General features: G+C 57.9%; 1 protein-coding gene across 1 annotated transcript in view; it reads left to right on the forward strand.

The window, feature by feature from the left end:
- Positions 1-18,305, forward strand: part of LOC119109142 (protein slit-like) — a 65,457-nt gene that overhangs the window by 45,614 nt on the left and 1,538 nt on the right. Inside the window, 15 exon segments of the mRNA XM_037232711.1 lie at positions 889-1,039; positions 2,968-3,111; positions 5,793-5,936; positions 6,311-6,474; positions 7,347-7,479; positions 8,878-8,949; positions 10,704-10,775; positions 11,826-12,133; positions 14,118-14,334; positions 14,737-14,876; positions 15,115-15,284; positions 15,542-15,749; positions 16,258-16,492; positions 16,755-16,978; positions 18,096-18,304. Of these exon segments, the coding sequence (XP_037088606.1) occupies positions 889-1,039; positions 2,968-3,111; positions 5,793-5,936; positions 6,311-6,474; positions 7,347-7,479; positions 8,878-8,949; positions 10,704-10,775; positions 11,826-12,133; positions 14,118-14,334; positions 14,737-14,876; positions 15,115-15,284; positions 15,542-15,749; positions 16,258-16,492; positions 16,755-16,978; positions 18,096-18,304 (2,591 nt within the window).

Raw genomic sequence — 18,305 nt, forward strand, 5'->3', positions numbered from 1 at the left:
ACTGCATTGATCATATCAGCGCTCAGGACCCATGGCGCAACCGGGATTCGAACCCAAGCCCACATGGGAGTCCCAAGGCGCCAACCGCTCGGCCACCCGCCTGATCACGAAATTACTATGCCATGACCGTCACTCTGGTCAATATTCGGACCCAGCCCCTCATTTCAATCGTCCACGCTGTGGAGAAAACACAAGAACCTCCCCGCACGGCTGAACAAACAACTTTTTCGAAACGCATGGCCATTCGTCGCATCGCCCGCTCGAAAGCCAAATGACTCGGGTAACCCGGACCGTGAAGGCAGTGTTCACGCGTCCGGCCGAATCACCTCAGCCCGTCTCCTAATGGTGCGATGCTCTCACGGGCGCGGCAAAAAGCTTCCGGCCCGAGCGCTGCAGATGCATATCTGGCGCCCTCCACGGCCGGCGCCGCCTCCCGCGGCAGGGCGGCGCGGCGGCTTTCTCTCGCGGCCAGCCCCGGTCGCGGCGGGAATACTGCATGAGGCGGTGGCCCGATGACGGCCGATAGCCGCTCCCCGGGGGCGGATAATTGATACACATTAAGGCACTTCCACATATCAGCAGCGCCCTGGACACTGGCGCACGCTGTGTGGCCCAACCCCATTGCTGCGCGGCTCCCGGTGACCCGGATTTGCGCGGTGCTCCTTTACGATGTCGGAGCTTCACACCGGCGGTTGACATAAAATCGGGTAGCCTCTTCCCCGACTTGAAAAATCATGCATTCCGAATGGGCATGTGTGACTGCATCAGCAACCAGAAGTGGGATGCGCGCTGCCATAAGCGCAGTGGATCACCTATCACTTCTCTTCATATATCACTTCTGCCGGGTGTGCCCAGACTTTCGGCTGACTTGTGTAATACTCGCGGCAGGTGCAACGGGACCCCGCCAGTCTCGTGCGGACCAGTGCCTGGCAGAGACCGAGTGTCCCGCCTCCTGCCGCTGCACCGGCACCATGGTGGACTGCAGCGGTCGCAGACTGACGGCCATACCGGACACTCTGCCGCGCGCCACCACCGAACTGTAAGTGCGCGGCACTGAACTGTTGCAGACTGACGGCCATACCGGACACTGTCGCGCGCCACCACCGAGCTGTGAGTATAATGCTGGCTGAAATGTCGCAGACGTCCCAGTGCTTGTTACGGAACTCCCACATACTCTGGCTTGTAGGTATGATTTCTCACTCTTCACAAGTGTTGCGTTAGCCCCGTTTACATCATACGGAGGCTCTAGGAGTGATTTGTGGCTATGCGGCCATCACCTGCTGCTGGTGATGCATGGTTAGACTAAGTAGATTCATGACAGCAAGTTTCCAATGGCGTCGTACGATGCTCCGTTTTACAAAAGTGCCACGCTTAAACAACCACACGGCTGCGCAGTTTATTGCAGGTATTCACCGGTGCAATAATAACATAAAGAAGACTCTTGTGGGCAGCCGGTCCGTTTTCGGACACATGCTGGATGTGACCATGTCTTTTGTCCAAACCATATGACCATGATGTGGCCCTGACTGAGCGCGTCTCTGTGTTTCTTCACAACTATGCACGAAAGGTCGACACTTGGTTGGGTCGGGTCCGCTCGGCCCCCTTGGGTGCATTTCAGCTGGCGCAAACATACGGGACCCAAATTCCCTGTATAGAGCACGATGTGTTTAAATTGCCGTCTCCTTTCTGCAACTTTCATGTTTTGAACTGTGTTTGCAAAACTCGACAAAGAACGCCCATTGAAGAATGTAAAGCGTGTAAAACTCAACAAGAACGTTCTGCATGAGAACTCGACGCCAGGAGCGTTTCGAACACAAGATCTGTCCTGGCTTAGTCTTCCACTGAGGCCTCCAAGCTTTAAAGCGTGCCGCCCGTCACCACCGAGTTGTGGTGCAAACCTATTCCGACTGCCAAATAAACCGCCTCCACTTCCTCGCGACGTCCCTCGAACGGAAGTCCAGACGGCACCGCAGACCCTAAGCTGCGATGGGCGGCGGTGTGAGCCGCCAGCCCGGTTCTGCTTCACCACTCTCACCGTGAGACCCTCGTCACAGTTTGTATGCAGCTGCATACGCGCGCGCGCCGCCGGCTCCGCCGCCGAAAACAATTGCTCGCAATCTGGGGCGGACGTGATCGCATGCGGACAGCCGCTTCCGCGCGGGGCCCGGCCGTCCGCGCGGCCCGCTGATCCGGGATTACGCCGCGTGCCGACAGTCCGCCCCGTTTCCGCGTTTGCCGGCCGCCTCCCATTGTAGCGTGATTTGGCGACCGCTGAGCCGCAGCCGCCGAGCCGCCCGCCGGACCGGCGGCGGCGCGGCGCCGGCCGACGCGGCCTGTCCCGCGCCGCGCAGCGGGCCGCTCTGCCGCCATTGTGCGCGCTGACGGCCGGCGGCCGGCCGCGACAGATCCCGTCACGGTGGCAGCCGGCGGGCGCCGCCATTGTGCCGGACCGGTCCCGGCCTTCAGACGCCCCCTCCCCTTCCCCTAGGGCTGACCTCAGTCGGCGCTGCACGGTCCCGTTTCGGTCGGACTTGCTTTTTGTATCGGGGTGGCGATTGGTCTCGGCGTTCGTTTTCGTTTCCGGCTCCGGCTCGCTGTCGTGGAGTGTAATGATCGGAACAGGCCGAAACGCCTAAAATTATATAAAGCCAAAGTCAAAGGCCTCCTGTGGCCAACAGCCGTGGGTCACCGAGCCACAGAACTCGCTCGGATACCGACTTCACACAACATTGCAAGGCGCGAGCACGCGGACCACGTTGGACCACAAGCCGTGCTCGACCAATGACCAACGTACCGTGCGCTGAATTACAAGTCATCGGGCCTGCCACGTTACACATGCTAATCTCAGCAGCATGTTGAGGGTCGGGGCACTCCGCCCCACTTCAGACCGCATGAGCGGCTTAGAAACCAAACACGTACCCAGCGCCGGCACCGCCGACACCCTCTCACCACCCCTCCCTCCGGTAGGATCCTCCGCAACAACGCCATCACGCGGGTGCCGGCGCGCCTGTTCCCGCGCCTGCTGAAGCTGCGGAAGCTCGACCTCAGCGACAACAGCATCGTCGAGATCGACGACGACGCCTTCGGCGGCGCCGGGCGGCTGCAGGAGATGTGAGTGGTGGCGGCGGCGGCGCGTCGCTAGCAGAAATTGGCGGTCGGACTGCAGCGAGGCGCGCCGCTCGTCGGGCCGCCAGCTGATATCGACACGACCGGCCGAGTCGAAACCGGTCGCCGCCTGAGATCGAGTCGCCCAAATGGGATATTTGAAATACGCTCGCTGGCGGTGGCGGGTTTAGCGGCGGCTTAAAGCCCGTGAGCTTTTTGGGGAGCGGTTGCTGGGTCACCGCCAGCGGGCCAGTTCGGATACACCACTCTTTTCCCGGTCGGTTTTGTAAAATGGAAGCTCAGCGTACCCTGCTGCTGTGTCCTGCGTGCTTTGTGTGAGCGCTTTATTTGTAGTCATTTTGTTACGATGTTTGGTGTGATTGCAGCCAGGGACAGATCGATGAAGGACCGGGGGAAACCAAGAAAAAGGGTCACGTCCCCAAGGTCCGGTCCCAACTGGGCCTTGCTCTCCCCTCAGCAGTTTTCGGGGACAATGGCCCATTCCGTACTTCGACGTCAAGCATTGGAACAATTTTTCAAGGAAAAAAGAAGTAAAATCTGATGCGTTTTAAAAATTGAAGCATCTTTTTAAATCCACCCCCAACCCCAAGATGGCGCTCTAGATTCGCCCTTGGCTGCAGCTTTTGCCATACCCTGTCATTTGTCAAATGATCCTATGTTATGCCATGATCTAAAATGCAGTGTTTGGAACTCGTTGCCTGTTAGTCAACGGTTTCAAATATTTCGTTCTTCCCATCCCCGAGCTGACAGACTAGTGCCTTTGAACATCGCTTTAAGCCTTATCAGTATGTTCAGTTTCGTCTGTAGATGGGCCCTGCGGCGTTCGGTTTCGTCATGTGTGTTCCAAGGTCGTCTAGTCGCGGTCATTCGCCTTGTGACCTGACGCCATGCAGGCGGCTGTGGGTGTGGTACACGGCCCTGGCCCCACTGGTCTCGATCCCGCGGGCGTGCTCACTGCCGTCCAGGGTCCGTGTGGTGTCTGCTTCCGTGACCTTCCGTCTGCGGTCTGCGCTCCTGTAGTCCGTGGTCTGCGGTCCGTGTTCCTGTGGTCCGTGGTCTGCGGTCCGTGCCCCTGTGGTCCTTGGCCTGCGGTCCCGTTCTCCTGTGGGCCGTGGTATGCGGTCCGTTCTCCTGTGGTCCTCGACCTGCGGTCCCGTGCTCCTGGGGTGCGTGGTTCATGGTCCGTGCTCCTGTGGTCCGTGATCTGCGGTCCGTGCTCCTGTGGTCCGTGGTCTGCCGTCCCGTGCGTCTGTGGCCCGTGGTCTACGGTCCGTGCACCTGTGGTGCGTGGTCTGCGGTTTGTGCTCCTGTGGTCCGTGGCCTGCGATCCTGTGTCCCGTGCCGTGCGATCCTAGTCAGAGCTGCTGTCGGATAGCAAAGAGGGCCCTCCGCTCCTAGTGTTTTGGCATTATGAGTTCAGAGATCTTAAACTGTGTCACCAACCCTCAGGAGGTACCGGTTAAATAGCGTTATAGCCCAAACGTTGGCTTTACTGGCAGTAGATTTCAGGCCATGCTTATCACCCCGACTCGATCTCGTTGCCACAGATACGGCTTGGCACGTTGAGTACCGTCAATTTAGCCAATGGGTGCCCTGTAACGTCGTTTCACCAGCAGGTACGTCCTGGCATAGTGAAGGTCGATAACTCAGCATAAGAACTCTGAACTCATAGGGCTGGTGTCGTTCCGTTTCACCTGGAGCCAGTTTCCTCAAATGAAGTGACAGCTTTCACCATGTACAAATCGTTTCGCGTGAGCACACGGACGCTTGGGTATACTTTATTTCATTAGATCGTGCCTTTCATAATTGATTGAAAAATGCAACGATGAGGAAACAAGCAGTTTCTGAGCGCCACGCCTACACAGCACGATTTATAACTGAGTTTGAGTTCCACTTCACGACGCTGACAGCGGACTTCGATTCGCGACCGACTGCCTGTGCCCGGGGCCGCGAATGCAGCGCATGTCGCTGTCTGCCCTGCGCGGCGCAGCAGCTTCTGTGACGGACGCTATGTGCCCTGCGCGGCGCAGCAGCTTCTGTATCGGACGCTGTTCGCCCTGCGCGGCGCAGCAGCTTCTGTATCGGACGCTGTTCGCCCTGCGCGGCGCAGCAGCTTCTGTGACGGACGCTGTTCGCCCTGCGCGGCGCAGCAGCTTCTGTGACGGACGCTGTCTGCCCTGCGCGGCGCAGCAGCCTCTGTATCGGACGCACTTGCCTTTTTGGGCCGCGCGAGTGCAGAGCGGCCCGTGTACACTGTACACGGGACGCGGGCGCAGCGGGGCCGCCTCCTGTTGGCCGAGCACATAGCGGCCTGCGTGCGCCGTGTGCCCTCGAGCCTCTGATCCGCCGGCGGGAACCAATCAGAGCCCGAGTCTCTGAACCGCCGGTTAAGGCTAGTCAGAGCATGAGGCTCTGATCCGCCGGCCAGAACCCGAGTCTCTGAACCACCGGGGGGGGGGGGGGGGGGGGGGGGTTAGTCAGAGCACGAGCCTCTCATCCACCAGCGGGGGTCAGTCAGGGCACGAGCCTCTGATCCGCCGGCGGGGTCAGTCAGAGCCCGAGGCTCTGATCCGCCAGTCAGAGCCGGAGCCTCTGAACCGCCGGTGGGGGCCAGTCAGAGCTCAGCGCGCCGACGCCAGATGATGACAGAGCGCGCCTTCTTGCAGTATTCTGACCAACAACGACATCCAGCACGTCCACGACGGCATGTTCCGCGGCCTCCGCTCGCTGACCTCGCTCTCGCTGTACAACAACAAGATCACATGCGTCATGCCAGGCAGCTTCTCCGATCTGAAGAATCTGAAGACGCTGTGAGTGATGAGTGGTTGGTTTGTTCACAGTCTCGCCGTTTGTGGATTCAGATGAATGCGACACGAAGCGTGCGAATTGCATTGTGGGTTATACATAGACAACTCTAAGAAGTGCAACGGAACGGTGGGAGATTACATGAATTATTTATCTTGAATGCCGGTGTGCTCGTATTGCGTAAGCAAATTTGTTGCTGTCATAGCCTTTGGATCGCTCATACATCTCTCTATTCTGTTGAGCATCTGCATAAAAGAAGTGCCCTGAAGACCCGACGCATTTGCACGTAGCACAACGTCGAAAACATAGCCGAGTAGATGCAATTGCTGGTCAGATGATTCAGCAAACCTGCAGCCAGACAAAGGATCCTATTTTACAGCAATCTAATGTCGAATCCGTTCAACTGCAACTGCCACCTGGCGTGGTTCTCTGATTGGCTGAGGTCAACTGACGGCAGCATGGGCAGCCCACGCTGTCACCGCCCCTCCCGGCTGCAAGACACGCCCATCGACGAGATCTCTGTGCACGAATTCACCTGCACGAGTGAGTAGCCTCGACTCCGTGCACGATTTTACCTGTTCGACTAAGTAGCCACAGCTCCAAGGTAAAAGACGCGACCGTAGCGCGCAGGTCACCGATGGAAAGAGATACAAGTGCGACCGTTTCATCAGACCCGCACATATATCGCTTTTGCTCACGGAAGGCTATTGAAAGCATGTGTTATTTCAGCGGTGGTAGTGATTCGCAGAAGGCATTCAGTGCATAGTGCGAGTTGCGGGCGTGTTGCGGGGTACGGGCACCTGCCGCGAAGGTGCGGGTTTTGCGGATCTGTACATCACTTGCGAACAGGAAACTCGTGGCTTGCGTGACAGGATTACGCCTGATGTCCGTTTCCTGATAAAGTCGGTAATACCGGCTCGCGCGCTGCTGAAGCGCGCACGTGCAGGCCTGACCTAGCTGTTCTGGCGGAAGGCGGGCTCTTCGAAGCATAGTTCCACAAATGTCGGGCAATCAACAAATCATGCGATTTTTTTTCGCTTATAAAATCAATGAAATCTATCCAAACTCGAGGACAGTGAAGTGAAGTGTCTGTTGCCTGTGTTTTAACAGCTTATCTTGAGCTTTGCAACTTGTTAGTGCATTTCATCTGAACGTTAAGCTTGCTATTCAAGCTAACTCTTCGCAGCCCAGGGAACATCAGTGATCGAACTGACCTGTCATAACCCGATATGTTATCAACAACGCCGCATACCCAACTTCGTCACCCAAGTAACACCTACCACCACTCATCCTGGCGATCCATCGGCGGCGCCGTATTCAGTTCTGTCTGACCTGACCTGCTCCTCCACACAGCCAGCGTTGCCGACCGTCCGTCCGTCAGACGACAGACTCGCTGACCCAAGTCGCCCCCTCAGGCGACAACAGCGCCGGCTGCCTGCGGTCCGGCTACTGCCCGGCCAACTGCAGCTGCACCGGCACCGTGGTGCGCTGCAGCCGCACCAAGCTGACCGAGGTGCCCGAGGGCATTCCCAGTCTCACCACCGAGCTGTGAGTGCGCGCGCCGAGGCTGACGACTGACCAGGCCGGCGAGCGCGGGTGGAGGGAATAAGTCGCACGGCTCGGTGACTGACTTGAGACCAGATTAAGCCGGCATCACGATTGTCACCTTTACATCTGTCAGCTCTCCTAACCACACCAGGAAAAACCCGCTGGGTGTCCTCAAGACACATTTAGCCCACCTCCCTGAGAAGGCTTTCTCCGCCGACAAACGGTTGTGGCGGGACAGCAGACGACACAGAAAACACGGCAACATTACGACCGGCGGCTGCCCGTTGTTTCGAAGCGCTCCCCCAAATTTTCACGCATAACTCGGATCCTAAATTCTCCGCGCACGACGGGGACATCGAGGAGGAGACGGCGACTTCCTGACCCGGGCGGTAAACACCCGACCGACGTCTGCAGTCGGCTGGTTTATGCGGACGACCGGTCGGCCCTTGACAGCGGAGTGCCCGAGTCGACCCAGCGTGTGGCCGGGGCGTAATGAGACGGGGACCGGCCTGCCAGCCGGCCCCGTTGCGTCCCGGGGCGATAATGGCGCACTGCCGCCCCACAAAACAATGGCGGTCGCGGCCGCAGGAATTATGCGCGGAATGCGGTGCGTCAGAAGCGCGGCTCCAGACTGTTACCCTTCCGACGAGTTATTATCGCATTGTCTTGCGCGACGTCTTCGGTGATTTGTTTCCATTCTGGCGCGGGGCGGGCGATAAATGAGCCGGCACTCGGCGAGTGGCAAACAAAAACTGGGCCCGGGGGTCCGCTGTCGCTTTCTGAGCCCGTTTCGTTTAAGGTGTCGGGCCGTTTGGCGACGGCTAGGCTGCGCCCCGTGGGACCGAGGGGAGACTTGTGTCGTCTGCTGAGGGGAGCGCTCGCGCCCCTCGACGTTGAAAGATGGTTTTATCATTCGCGACAGCTGAATGGATCCGCCCAAATGGGAACGAAGCCGGGACGGAATGCAAATAGATCGTGGGGAGCGAACCTGCCTTTGGCGGTTTAGGTGTGGCCTTGCATTCATGTGCTTTGAGGGAATGTGCCCATTGGCATGTGCCATTTTAAATGCGTTTCAGGACTGACAAACGAGACATAACTTACTTGCTTAACTATTAACGATATTTTTAAAAGGTGTTGCAGACAGGAGAAGGTGGCAATTCGCGCCCTTTTTCGCCGATGGCTTTGCTCTCCATTTCGATGTATCTTGCCTCTCTGTAGAAGATTTTGTTCGCCATTTCAATCTCTCCTACCTCTCGATCGAAGGCTTTGCCCTCCATTTCGATCTCTCCTATCTCTCGATGGAGGCCTTTGCCCCTCCATTTCGATCCTCTACTGCCTCTCGATCGAGGGTTTCTGTCAGTTCAGATCACTGAAGCCATGTGTCACCGACTGTTTCAGGTACCTGGACGTCAACCAGCTGCGGTCGGTGAACGCCAGCCGGCTGTCGCATCTGCACGACCTGACGCGACTGTAAGTCCCAACTTTACCGCTAACACTGGCCCGACTATAAGTCCTTACTGTACCGCCCGCACTGGCCCGACTGTAGGTCTCAACTGTACCGCCTGCACTGGCCTGAGTAAAGTCTCAACTGTACCGCCTGCACTGGCCCGACTATAAGTCCCAGCTGTACCGCCCACACTGGCCCGACTATAAGTCCCAGCTGTACCGCTCACACCGGCCCGACTAGAAGTCCCAGCTGTACCGCTAACACTGGCCCGACTGTAGTCCCAACTGTACCGCTAACACTGGCCCGACTGTAGTCCCAACTGTACCGCTAACACTGGCCCGACTTGTCTCACCCCAATAACTGCTTCACTGACCCGACCAAAAGGCCCGCCTCATGAACTGACCCACTGGCCGGACCAGAATTACACCTGATGAACTGAACTGACTGTACATCCCACCTCTTGATCTGGCTCGAGGTGGCGTCCTCATGAACTAATGTGGTTGGAAGTCCCGCCCCGTGGGTTGACGCATTGAATCTACTGGAAGTCCCCCCCCCGTCACTGAGCAACCCAATGACGTGGCTAAGTCCCACCTCGTGAACTTACCTGTCTGTAAGTTCACCTCGTGAACCGACCAGCCTGCAAGCTCACCTCGTGATCTTACCTGTCTGTAAGTTCACCTCGTGAACCGACCAGCCTGCAAGCTCACCTCGTGATCTTACCCGCGGTAAGTCCGGTCACGTGCAGTGAACAGTGCATTGGGCCCACGCCGTAAATCGACCTGACTCTAAGCCCCAGCTAGGCGCCGTTATGCTAGAGTTACTTCTGAAAACATAACCATCTGAAAGTATCACACATGTCAGCCATCACATGCCTGTGTATCGCCGGAGAAAGCTGATCTGGCCACGAGTCATGTCATGTGTGAGCAGTATCCCGTTTGTAATGATTTCAGCTGCTTCTACCTGGCATGCTGTCCGCCCGGCTGAGGCCATTTGATGGCTATTCTAGATGCATGGATTTCTGGGCTTGTTGGCCGATCATCGGTCGTTAAGCCTGACAGCATTAGAGCATGACTTATTGTCAGTCCACGACACTGCCACCGTGCCGTGGCACATTCTGGTGGACCAATCCACCGCGTTTGCTGCATTGCCGATTATGCTCCGTCCTTTGCCGCGGTGCTACTCTTTGTTAGAGAGTCGGGTTGCATCCAGAATTACGATCAGGAACGGCTTAATCAAATGGGTCTGACGTATTGCCGTCGCGTGAAATAGCATCATGATAGCCGACTTGGTTAGGTTTAAAAACCTTCTCGTGGCTTCAATGCACTTAATCGCCACAACTCAACAAATAGCCAACCAGATTAGCATTGAGATTGGTCGAGTGAACTGCCGTTGTGATAAAAAGCATTCACATTCCTCACGGGACTGTCAGATCGTGTCGCCGGCTATAACCACTCATCAGATAGCCACGCTGTGAAGCGAAGCGAATCTCACATCAACCACGAACAAGCAGCGAAAACGATGTCGCGTTACTGACAAACACCCTCCGCTGAGCTAGCCGCCGTGCCTGGGCGCTGCTGGTGCGCAGCATACTCACGCCACGTGAGCGCGTGGCAGCGAGCAGCAGGGCCCAGCGGGCTGGTTGCTGCCCGCGAGGTCGCGCGGGCAGCGCCACATCCGCCGCCGCCGCGCCGCCGCCCCGCCGTAACGAGCGTCGGCATCGGATGTCGGTCGGCTCTGACGAGGCTCTCTGACGAGGCGGCTCTCCTCCTCCCCACAGGGACCTGAGCAACAACCAGATCACCGTACTCAGTAACAACACGTTCAGCGACCTGCGCAAGCTCTCCACGCTGTGAGTGCGGCGAATGGAGGGAGGGGACGTGACTTGGGATAAGTCACCGACTGCTTGTCGGTCCGTGTCGTTCTTAGATAACCTCGGCGTGTAAGAGTCCAGCGACTGGCTGTTGAGTTTTGACTGGTCATAGGATATCGAGCGTCAGCATGCTCGGTCATGCCGTGCCGAAGCGTCTGCGTGCGGGTCTCTCGCTGTTCGGTTGGCAAGGTCAGCAAGCCACCCATTCGCAGTCGACCGACGTAGCCACACGCTTGACGTCGAGTAACGGGGCCGTCCCGGTGCCTCGGCTGATACATAACTGCGCCGTCCGTCTGTGGTATCGCCGGCGATGGGCGCTGTGGGAGCCATCGAACGCCAGCCAAGTGGCTCATTCCGGGGCCTGACGTGGCTCGCTGACGAGAAATGGCCTCTCCCTGACCTGGGCGTCACCCCCTCAGACCGGCAGAGGCGTCCGGCGCGAGTAACAGGGCGGCCGCACTGGAGCGTCAGTCACGAACCACCCGTAGTGCAGTTGACTCGTTGACGGATGCTGAATGGTTGTGCTCTGATGGGGAAAGGTCCCGCCACGGACCGCCCGTTCTCATGGCCGCCTCCGCCGCCTTGCTAGGTGTTACAATCAAGTATAATGCAGGCCGGTATCCAAGATGCGATCTGTTGTAACCTGGTCACGCTTCGCGGTGTGAGTTTAAGCTTCATGGTCTCTGATGAATCAACTTTATATAGGTATCTAAAGTGCCTGCTACGATCGCATCTGACCATTATCCCATCCGTGCAATCTTTGGCATCACCACTTCCACGTCGTTCAAGGCCCGTCTTAAAGTCCCGCAGGCTTGGGCATGCACAGCACGATCCAAGCTAACGCATTATATGTTTGGCAATGTGGCCATAAGAGACGACGCAGCCCTGGGGCCCCAATAACAAACTTCCAACAGAAGCTCACCAATCACTTTAAGAGCTCTGGCCTCGTCCCCCCCGGCCTCCCCACACCCCACACCCCTTATCGACACTCCCACGACCAACATCAACATCGCCCCGCCTCGCCGGCAGCATCGTCAGCTACAACAAGCTGCAGTGCGTGCAGCGGTCGGCGCTGGCCGGCCTCTCGGCACTGCGCATCCTTAGCCTCCACGGCAACGACGTCTCGCAGCTGCCGGACGGCGTGTTCACCGACCTGCACGGCATCACGCACATCGCGCTCGGCTCCAACCCGCTCTACTGCGACTGCGGCCTGCGCTGGCTCTCCGACTGGGTCAAGGGCGACTACGTGGAGCCGGGCATCGCGCGCTGCGCCGAGCCCCGCCAGCTGCGCGATAAGCTCGTGCTCACCACACCCTCCGACAAGTTTAACTGCCACGGTGAGTCCTCGCTGCAGGTTCAGATGCCACGGCGGGTCCTCGCCACAGGTTCACCTGTCACGGCGAGTCCTCGCCGCAAGACCAGCTGCCGCGGCGAGTACTCACGCAAGTTCAGATGCCACGGTGAGTCCTCGCCATAGGTTCACCTGTCACGGTGAGTCCTCGCCGCAAGCTCAGCTGCCGCGGCGAGTCCTCACGCAAATTCAACCGCCACGGCGACTCCTCACCATATATTCAACTGCCACAGTGAGTCCTCACCGTAAGACCAGCTGTCACAGTGAGTCCTCACCGCGAGTTCAGCTGCCACGATGAGTGCTTACCACGGGTTCGCCTGCCGCGATAAGTCTTTACCACAACTTCAACTGCCACAACTGATGTGGTGAGGAGAGGGTGGCTATTTGACGTCACGGCAAGCTTAAAGTTCATATCAAGTGTTGAGTGACAATGCACGTTCACAAGGCCACGTGACCAGTGGACCATACTACACTGCAATAGACCACAGCAGACTACAGCTGGGCAGATGACCAGTGGAATGGCAGAATATGTGAGTTCGCGCCCCCAGAAGCCGCCCTTAATTACTTGGCTCATCTGGATGCAAATTGACCGCAGCCGTCGGCACGCCCTTAAACCCTAATCATCATCATCATTTGGCCTGTCAGGGACACGGCCAACTGGCTACCGGCCATGGCTTGCCACAAAACATGCACTATTGCAATGCAGCTGACCCCACTGCAATCCGAAACGCCTCACGACGTGCCCAACATCTGAGCCTCGGCCGTGCCTGGCTACAGTTCCATTGATCCGAGCATCCCCGCCGCCCGAGGTCGGACGATCCTGATATACCAGCAGAGCCGACGGGGGGGGGGGGGGGGGGGGGAGGGGCAGCCTTCCGGATTCGCGCTCCTGTCGCGGCCCATCGCCGTCACCGGAGCGCGCCGACTCCCGGGGGGCCGCCGCTGTCGGCTCCGGCGATAAGACGGCTGCCGACGGCCGGATCAGGCCCACGTGTGTCAAAGCCGTGTGCCAGCTCCGGGTGTGTGTGTGTCAGGCTCACGGGTGTCAAGCCCACGTGTGTCAAAGCCGTGTGCCGGGTTCGGGTGTGTGTGTCAGGCTCACGGGTGTCAGGTCCACGTGTGTCAAAGCCGTGTGCCAGGTCCGGGTGCGTGTGTCAGGCTCACGGGTGTCAAGCCCACGTGCGTCAGACCTGTGTGTCTTTAGAGCCCACATGTGTCAGACCCGTGTGTCTGTCAGGCCCACATGTGTCAGGCCGTCAGGTCTGGTACACGCGGTCAGCCTACGTCAGGTCCGCGTGTCGGAGTTTCGCGTGTGTTAGATGGCCGTAGTGTGTCAACTCCCCATGTCGGAGGCTCACAGTGTCAGATATATTAAGACCTTATGTACGGGCTCCTGATGTGTCCAGGCTCCCATTAATTAGGTCCAGATGTAGTAAACACCCCATCCGGCACACCCACGTGCTTCGTGGGTCATGGGAGGATGATCATAAATAGCGCAGCATAGCGACGCTTCCTTAGCTTGTGATCAGCAATCAACGGTGCCTGAGGGGCTGGCTGTTTCCAGAGCCGAAATTGTCATCACACAGTTTAATAAAGCCCCGAAGAAGAACCCAGTCTTTCGATTAAGAACTTTGAGAACAAAGAAACAGTTTCGTTAACCCTCCATTTCAGCTTTAAGGCTCATAACAGGCCCCGGTGAAAAGTAGCACACCATCGTGGTTTAAAGAAGCTTGCGGTATCCGATATTAACTCGCCATAAACCAAGCCTCGCAACAAGACCATTTCCTCCCAGTGCGCTGTTTCTGGATCCAATCAGTGGTGGCTGAGGGCTGGCGATAGCCTCCCATTCACTTAGAAGTGGATTATAGAGGTGGCTCTGATGGCTATTGGCGCCTCTTTTGGCATCCTCGTCACGTAGTGCCCGCGCCAGAGCTTCTGTATGGGACCCAACAACAGCACCTTGTCGCTAGGTCCGATTCGACGTGAGATCTTGGCCAAGTGCGACGTCTGCTACACGGACCCGTGCGAGAACGGCGCCACGTGCACACCACGTGCTGAGCAGCAGTACACGTGCACGTGCGCGGCCGGCTTCTACGGCGAGAAGTGCCAGTCCAAGATTGATGCGTGCTACGGCAACCCATGCGACAACGGTGGCACGTGCAAGGTGGTGCAGCAGGGGCGTTTCACGTGAGTGAACCCTGATCGAGGGTCAACGATTCTGCATCGGTGTGTTGGGAGCGAGTAAAAGCCGTTTCAACGGCTTTCTGCTTAGCGTGGTGTCGCATTGCTGTAGTTCCTCTCGTTTTACTTCGGCGGGGGTTAACTAGTAAACTAACTAAACTAAATATGGCGTCTGATGTGGATCATAAATGAAAAACACCATCCTTCGGCGAACTTAAGACCACCACTTCTGGGAGAGACACCAGCGCGCGGTGAGACACGCACGCCAGTCCCGATAGTTTTGACAACATTTAGCTCGGGTCTGTGATGGCCGACGTCGCGTGGCAAGCATGCAGCCAAGAGGCATCTTCCGGCCCCTACGCCTATGTTCTCCCGCCGATGTCCTTGACTGATCTCTGGGACCTGCAGGTGCCACTGCCGCGCTGGCTTCGGCGGAGACCGCTGTCAGACAAACATTGACGACTGCAGAGACCACCTCTGCGTGAACAACGCCACCTGCGAGGACGGCATCAACGAGTACCACTGCCGGTGTCTGGCCGGATTCGGCGGTAGGTGGCAGCACCGCTGCTGGAGATGCGCCAGCCAATTACCATGCGCGTCACATTGTCAAGAGCTATGATTTGATTACCCTGCCTGGTGGTTTGAAGCACTCTCTCGAGTCGCACACGCAAGGCTATGAACTTAACTGGTCATTTCGTTTGTTAACTCCTGAACTGCGCCCTTTTTACTGCTTGCGCCAGTTACTCAGTCATGCATTCGGTGAATGTCTGTCCCCTTGCATGGCAGGCGAGCGCTGTGAGAAGAAGATCAAGTTTTGCAGCAAGAGCTTTAACCCGTGCAAGAACGGTGCCACGTGCACCGATCACGGCACCCACTATTCCTGCGCTTGCGCTGTGGGCTTCGAAGGCCACAATTGCACCGAAAACATCGACGACTGCACCGACCATCTGTGCCAGGTGAAATGCCTCCTCTTTAAGTTAGATCTCGGTGCCACACTGCAGCTCATGCTTGGAATGTTAATAAAAAACTGATGCATATGATTTCGTGAATGCATAAGACGTAACAATGTATGAGGCACGGACAAGAACATGCGAGTGATCATTTGGTCCGTTGAAGTCGTTGTCTTGCCTTGCGTTTTTAATGCAGTGTAGTTCCTACCAGCGACGCTGACCTGTTCATTTCCTACGGATTTGTTCTGTCCTCACCTGCACAGAACGGCGCCGCCTGCGTGGACGGCGTCAACGGCTACTCCTGCAAGTGCTCCGGCGACTTCTCCGGCAAGTTCTGCGAGTCGGGCCCCATGGTGGCGCTCAACTACCCCCAGACGTCGCCTTGCCAGCAGCATGACTGCAAGCACGGCGTTTGCTTCCAGCCCCGCGACTCCAAGGACTACGTCTGCCAGTGCTACCCGGGCTACTCTGGTACGGCGGCTTGGTGGCAGCTGCTGACTCTGGGCCGGGTCGGTGTTGGCATGCTTCAGGCGGGGCTTGGTTCGTTGGAGCTGAGGTGCATTGTATCGAGATTGCTATTCGATACGGTATGTGCGGTAGCGCATGTCGAGAGGTGAAGTTATCAGCATCGCAACATTCTGCACAAGTCAACGAAACTAGGCATGGAGGAGGCGCGGCCGCTGTCACCGTCACTGTCACCTGCACTGACCTGTTCACCTTTATGTGATCCGACTGCCCACCTCCCCTATCCGCTCTCCCGCAAGGCGGGCTAGCTTAGCCGATAAGAGATGTAAACCTTGAGGTTAAAGTAAGACTGATTGCCTAACAAGTTGTGCCTGGCCCAGGGGTGCTCAGTTAGTCCGTAAAGGCGTGACCATCGCTCACACAGCCTAGTACGATCCTCCCACACCTATGACCGTCACCCCAACACGGCCCTCCCTCCTCGCACCCACACCGCGACCGCACGGTTCTGCCGCAGGCAAGCACTGCGAGCGCCTGAGCAGTCTGCGCTTCACGCACAATGACTCGTACCTGGAGCTGGCGCCGCTGAAGACGCTGCCGAAGACCAACATCACGCTGGTGGTGGCGACGGAGACGCAGAGCGGGGTGTTGCTGTACTACGGCCGCTCACAGCACCTGGCGGTCGAGCTCTTCAAGGGCCGCCTGCGCATCAGCTACGACGTCGGCAACTACCCCGTCTCCAACATGTTCAGGTGAGCGGGTTAGGAGGTGGTTAGCCGCCTTCGGAAGTGCCCCACATGTTCAGGTGAATAATCGTGGGTTTGGTTGCTGAAGTCAATGCTGCCCGACCTCCAACACGTTCAGGTTCGGGCGATCATGCCTTCGCCTTGTTCAATCCTTATTCGACAGGTTCAGATGAGGAAGGCCGAGAGCTCATCGACCAATGCCTGGCGACGCCCCAATCCTCCTATCGTCCGACACCACCCACCTGACAGACATCCCCCTCTGTTCCAGTTACGAGATCATCGGCGACGGCCGGCCGCACGTGGTGGAGCTCCTGCTGGACCACAAGCGGCTGACTCTGCGCGTCGACCGCGGCCAGCGCCGCTCCATCGTGAACGACGGGCCGCAGCAGTACATGCGCCTCAGCGCCCCACTCTACATAGGGGGCCTGCCGCGGGCCGTCGGCGTCAGCGCCTACAGCCAGTGGCATCTGCGCGACATCTCCAGCTTCACCGGTGAGTGGCTGGCGGAGCGGCGGGATCGGGCGGAGCAGCACCAGTGGCACCTGCGCGACATCTCCAGCTTCACCGGTGAGTGACTGGCGGAGCGGCGGGATCGGGCGGAGCAGCACCAGTGGCATCTGCGCGACATCTCCTGCTTCACCGGTGAGTGGCTGGCGGAGCGGCGGGAGCGGGTGGAGCAGCACCAGTGGCACCTGCGCGACATCTCCAGCTTCACCGGTGAGTGGCTGGCGGAGCGGCGGGAGCGGGCGCAGCAGCAGCAGTGGCCCGGTGGCGGTGGCAAGTGTTGACGCCGCGGTAGGACGTCTGTTTGGTGCGAGCTGATGGCGGCTTGATGAAAGGTGGTCGCTGGAATGCTTCATTGGAACAGTTGCTTTGGCCATTTGGCCCGTGACATGTGTTTTCTTGATAAATATGCATGTTCAATAAGTGTTACCCTTTTTGTAGGGATTTCAACATCAGAGTACCATGACCCATGACATCGTGAACGCAATAAAACTGCACGATTGCTTTTGGCCTTGTCAACAACACTTCAAAAATTGTGCTTGCTTGCCCCTGTGACCCTATTTCGAATACAATTGAAACTGTGTCTACGCCACCACGAACCGATCGGTTTTCCGGGAGAAAATCGGGCCAATGATTCCCAATATCTCAGGGAAGGGGCTGCTTTCGCCACCAACCCTCACGCTATCGTACCATGTGAAGCTACGCATGACATGGGGTTGAAGCGCCACGCAGCGCGCCACACACTGTCTCAAGGGGATGTACATCGTACCGAGCATCCCAGCACTATTGTTAGAGGCCGTCTGTATGGCTATACATCGCACCGAACGTTCCACCGTACTTGCACGGGGCTGTCAACAGTGCCTCTGCAATCCGTCTAAAACCCCTACGTAGCTGTCGCAGGTAACCCAATATATCCGAGTGGTGCGCAACTCATCGAACATTTCATCTGGCTTTATAAGCCGTCTGAGGGTCTTGAACACCACACTTAACACCCCATCCCCTGGCCTGAGGCTGCCTAAGGCAGCTCTATACCCCACCTAACACCCGATCCTTCTGCCTATCGCAGCTCTGCACCTCATCTCACACCCGACACTTCCTCCCTCAGGCTGTCTGAAGCAGCTATACATCGACGGCTACCTGAGCGACTTCCAGCAGACGCCGGGCCGGCGCCGCGTCAGCCCCGGCTGCTCGCGGGAGGCAGGCGGTGCGCCGCAGCAGCAGCAGCAGTCGCAGCCGGTCAACCCGTGCGAGCCCAGCCCCTGCCTCAAGGGCCGCTGCAAGCCGCATGGTGCCGACTTCAAGTGTCGCTGTCGCC

This window comes from Pollicipes pollicipes, unplaced genomic scaffold (genome assembly GCF_011947565.3).
Source record: "Pollicipes pollicipes isolate AB1234 unplaced genomic scaffold, Ppol_2.1 Scaffold_7231;HRSCAF=8579_pilon_pilon_pilon, whole genome shotgun sequence".
Classification (NCBI taxonomy): domain Eukaryota; kingdom Metazoa; phylum Arthropoda; class Thecostraca; order Pollicipedomorpha; family Pollicipedidae; genus Pollicipes; species Pollicipes pollicipes.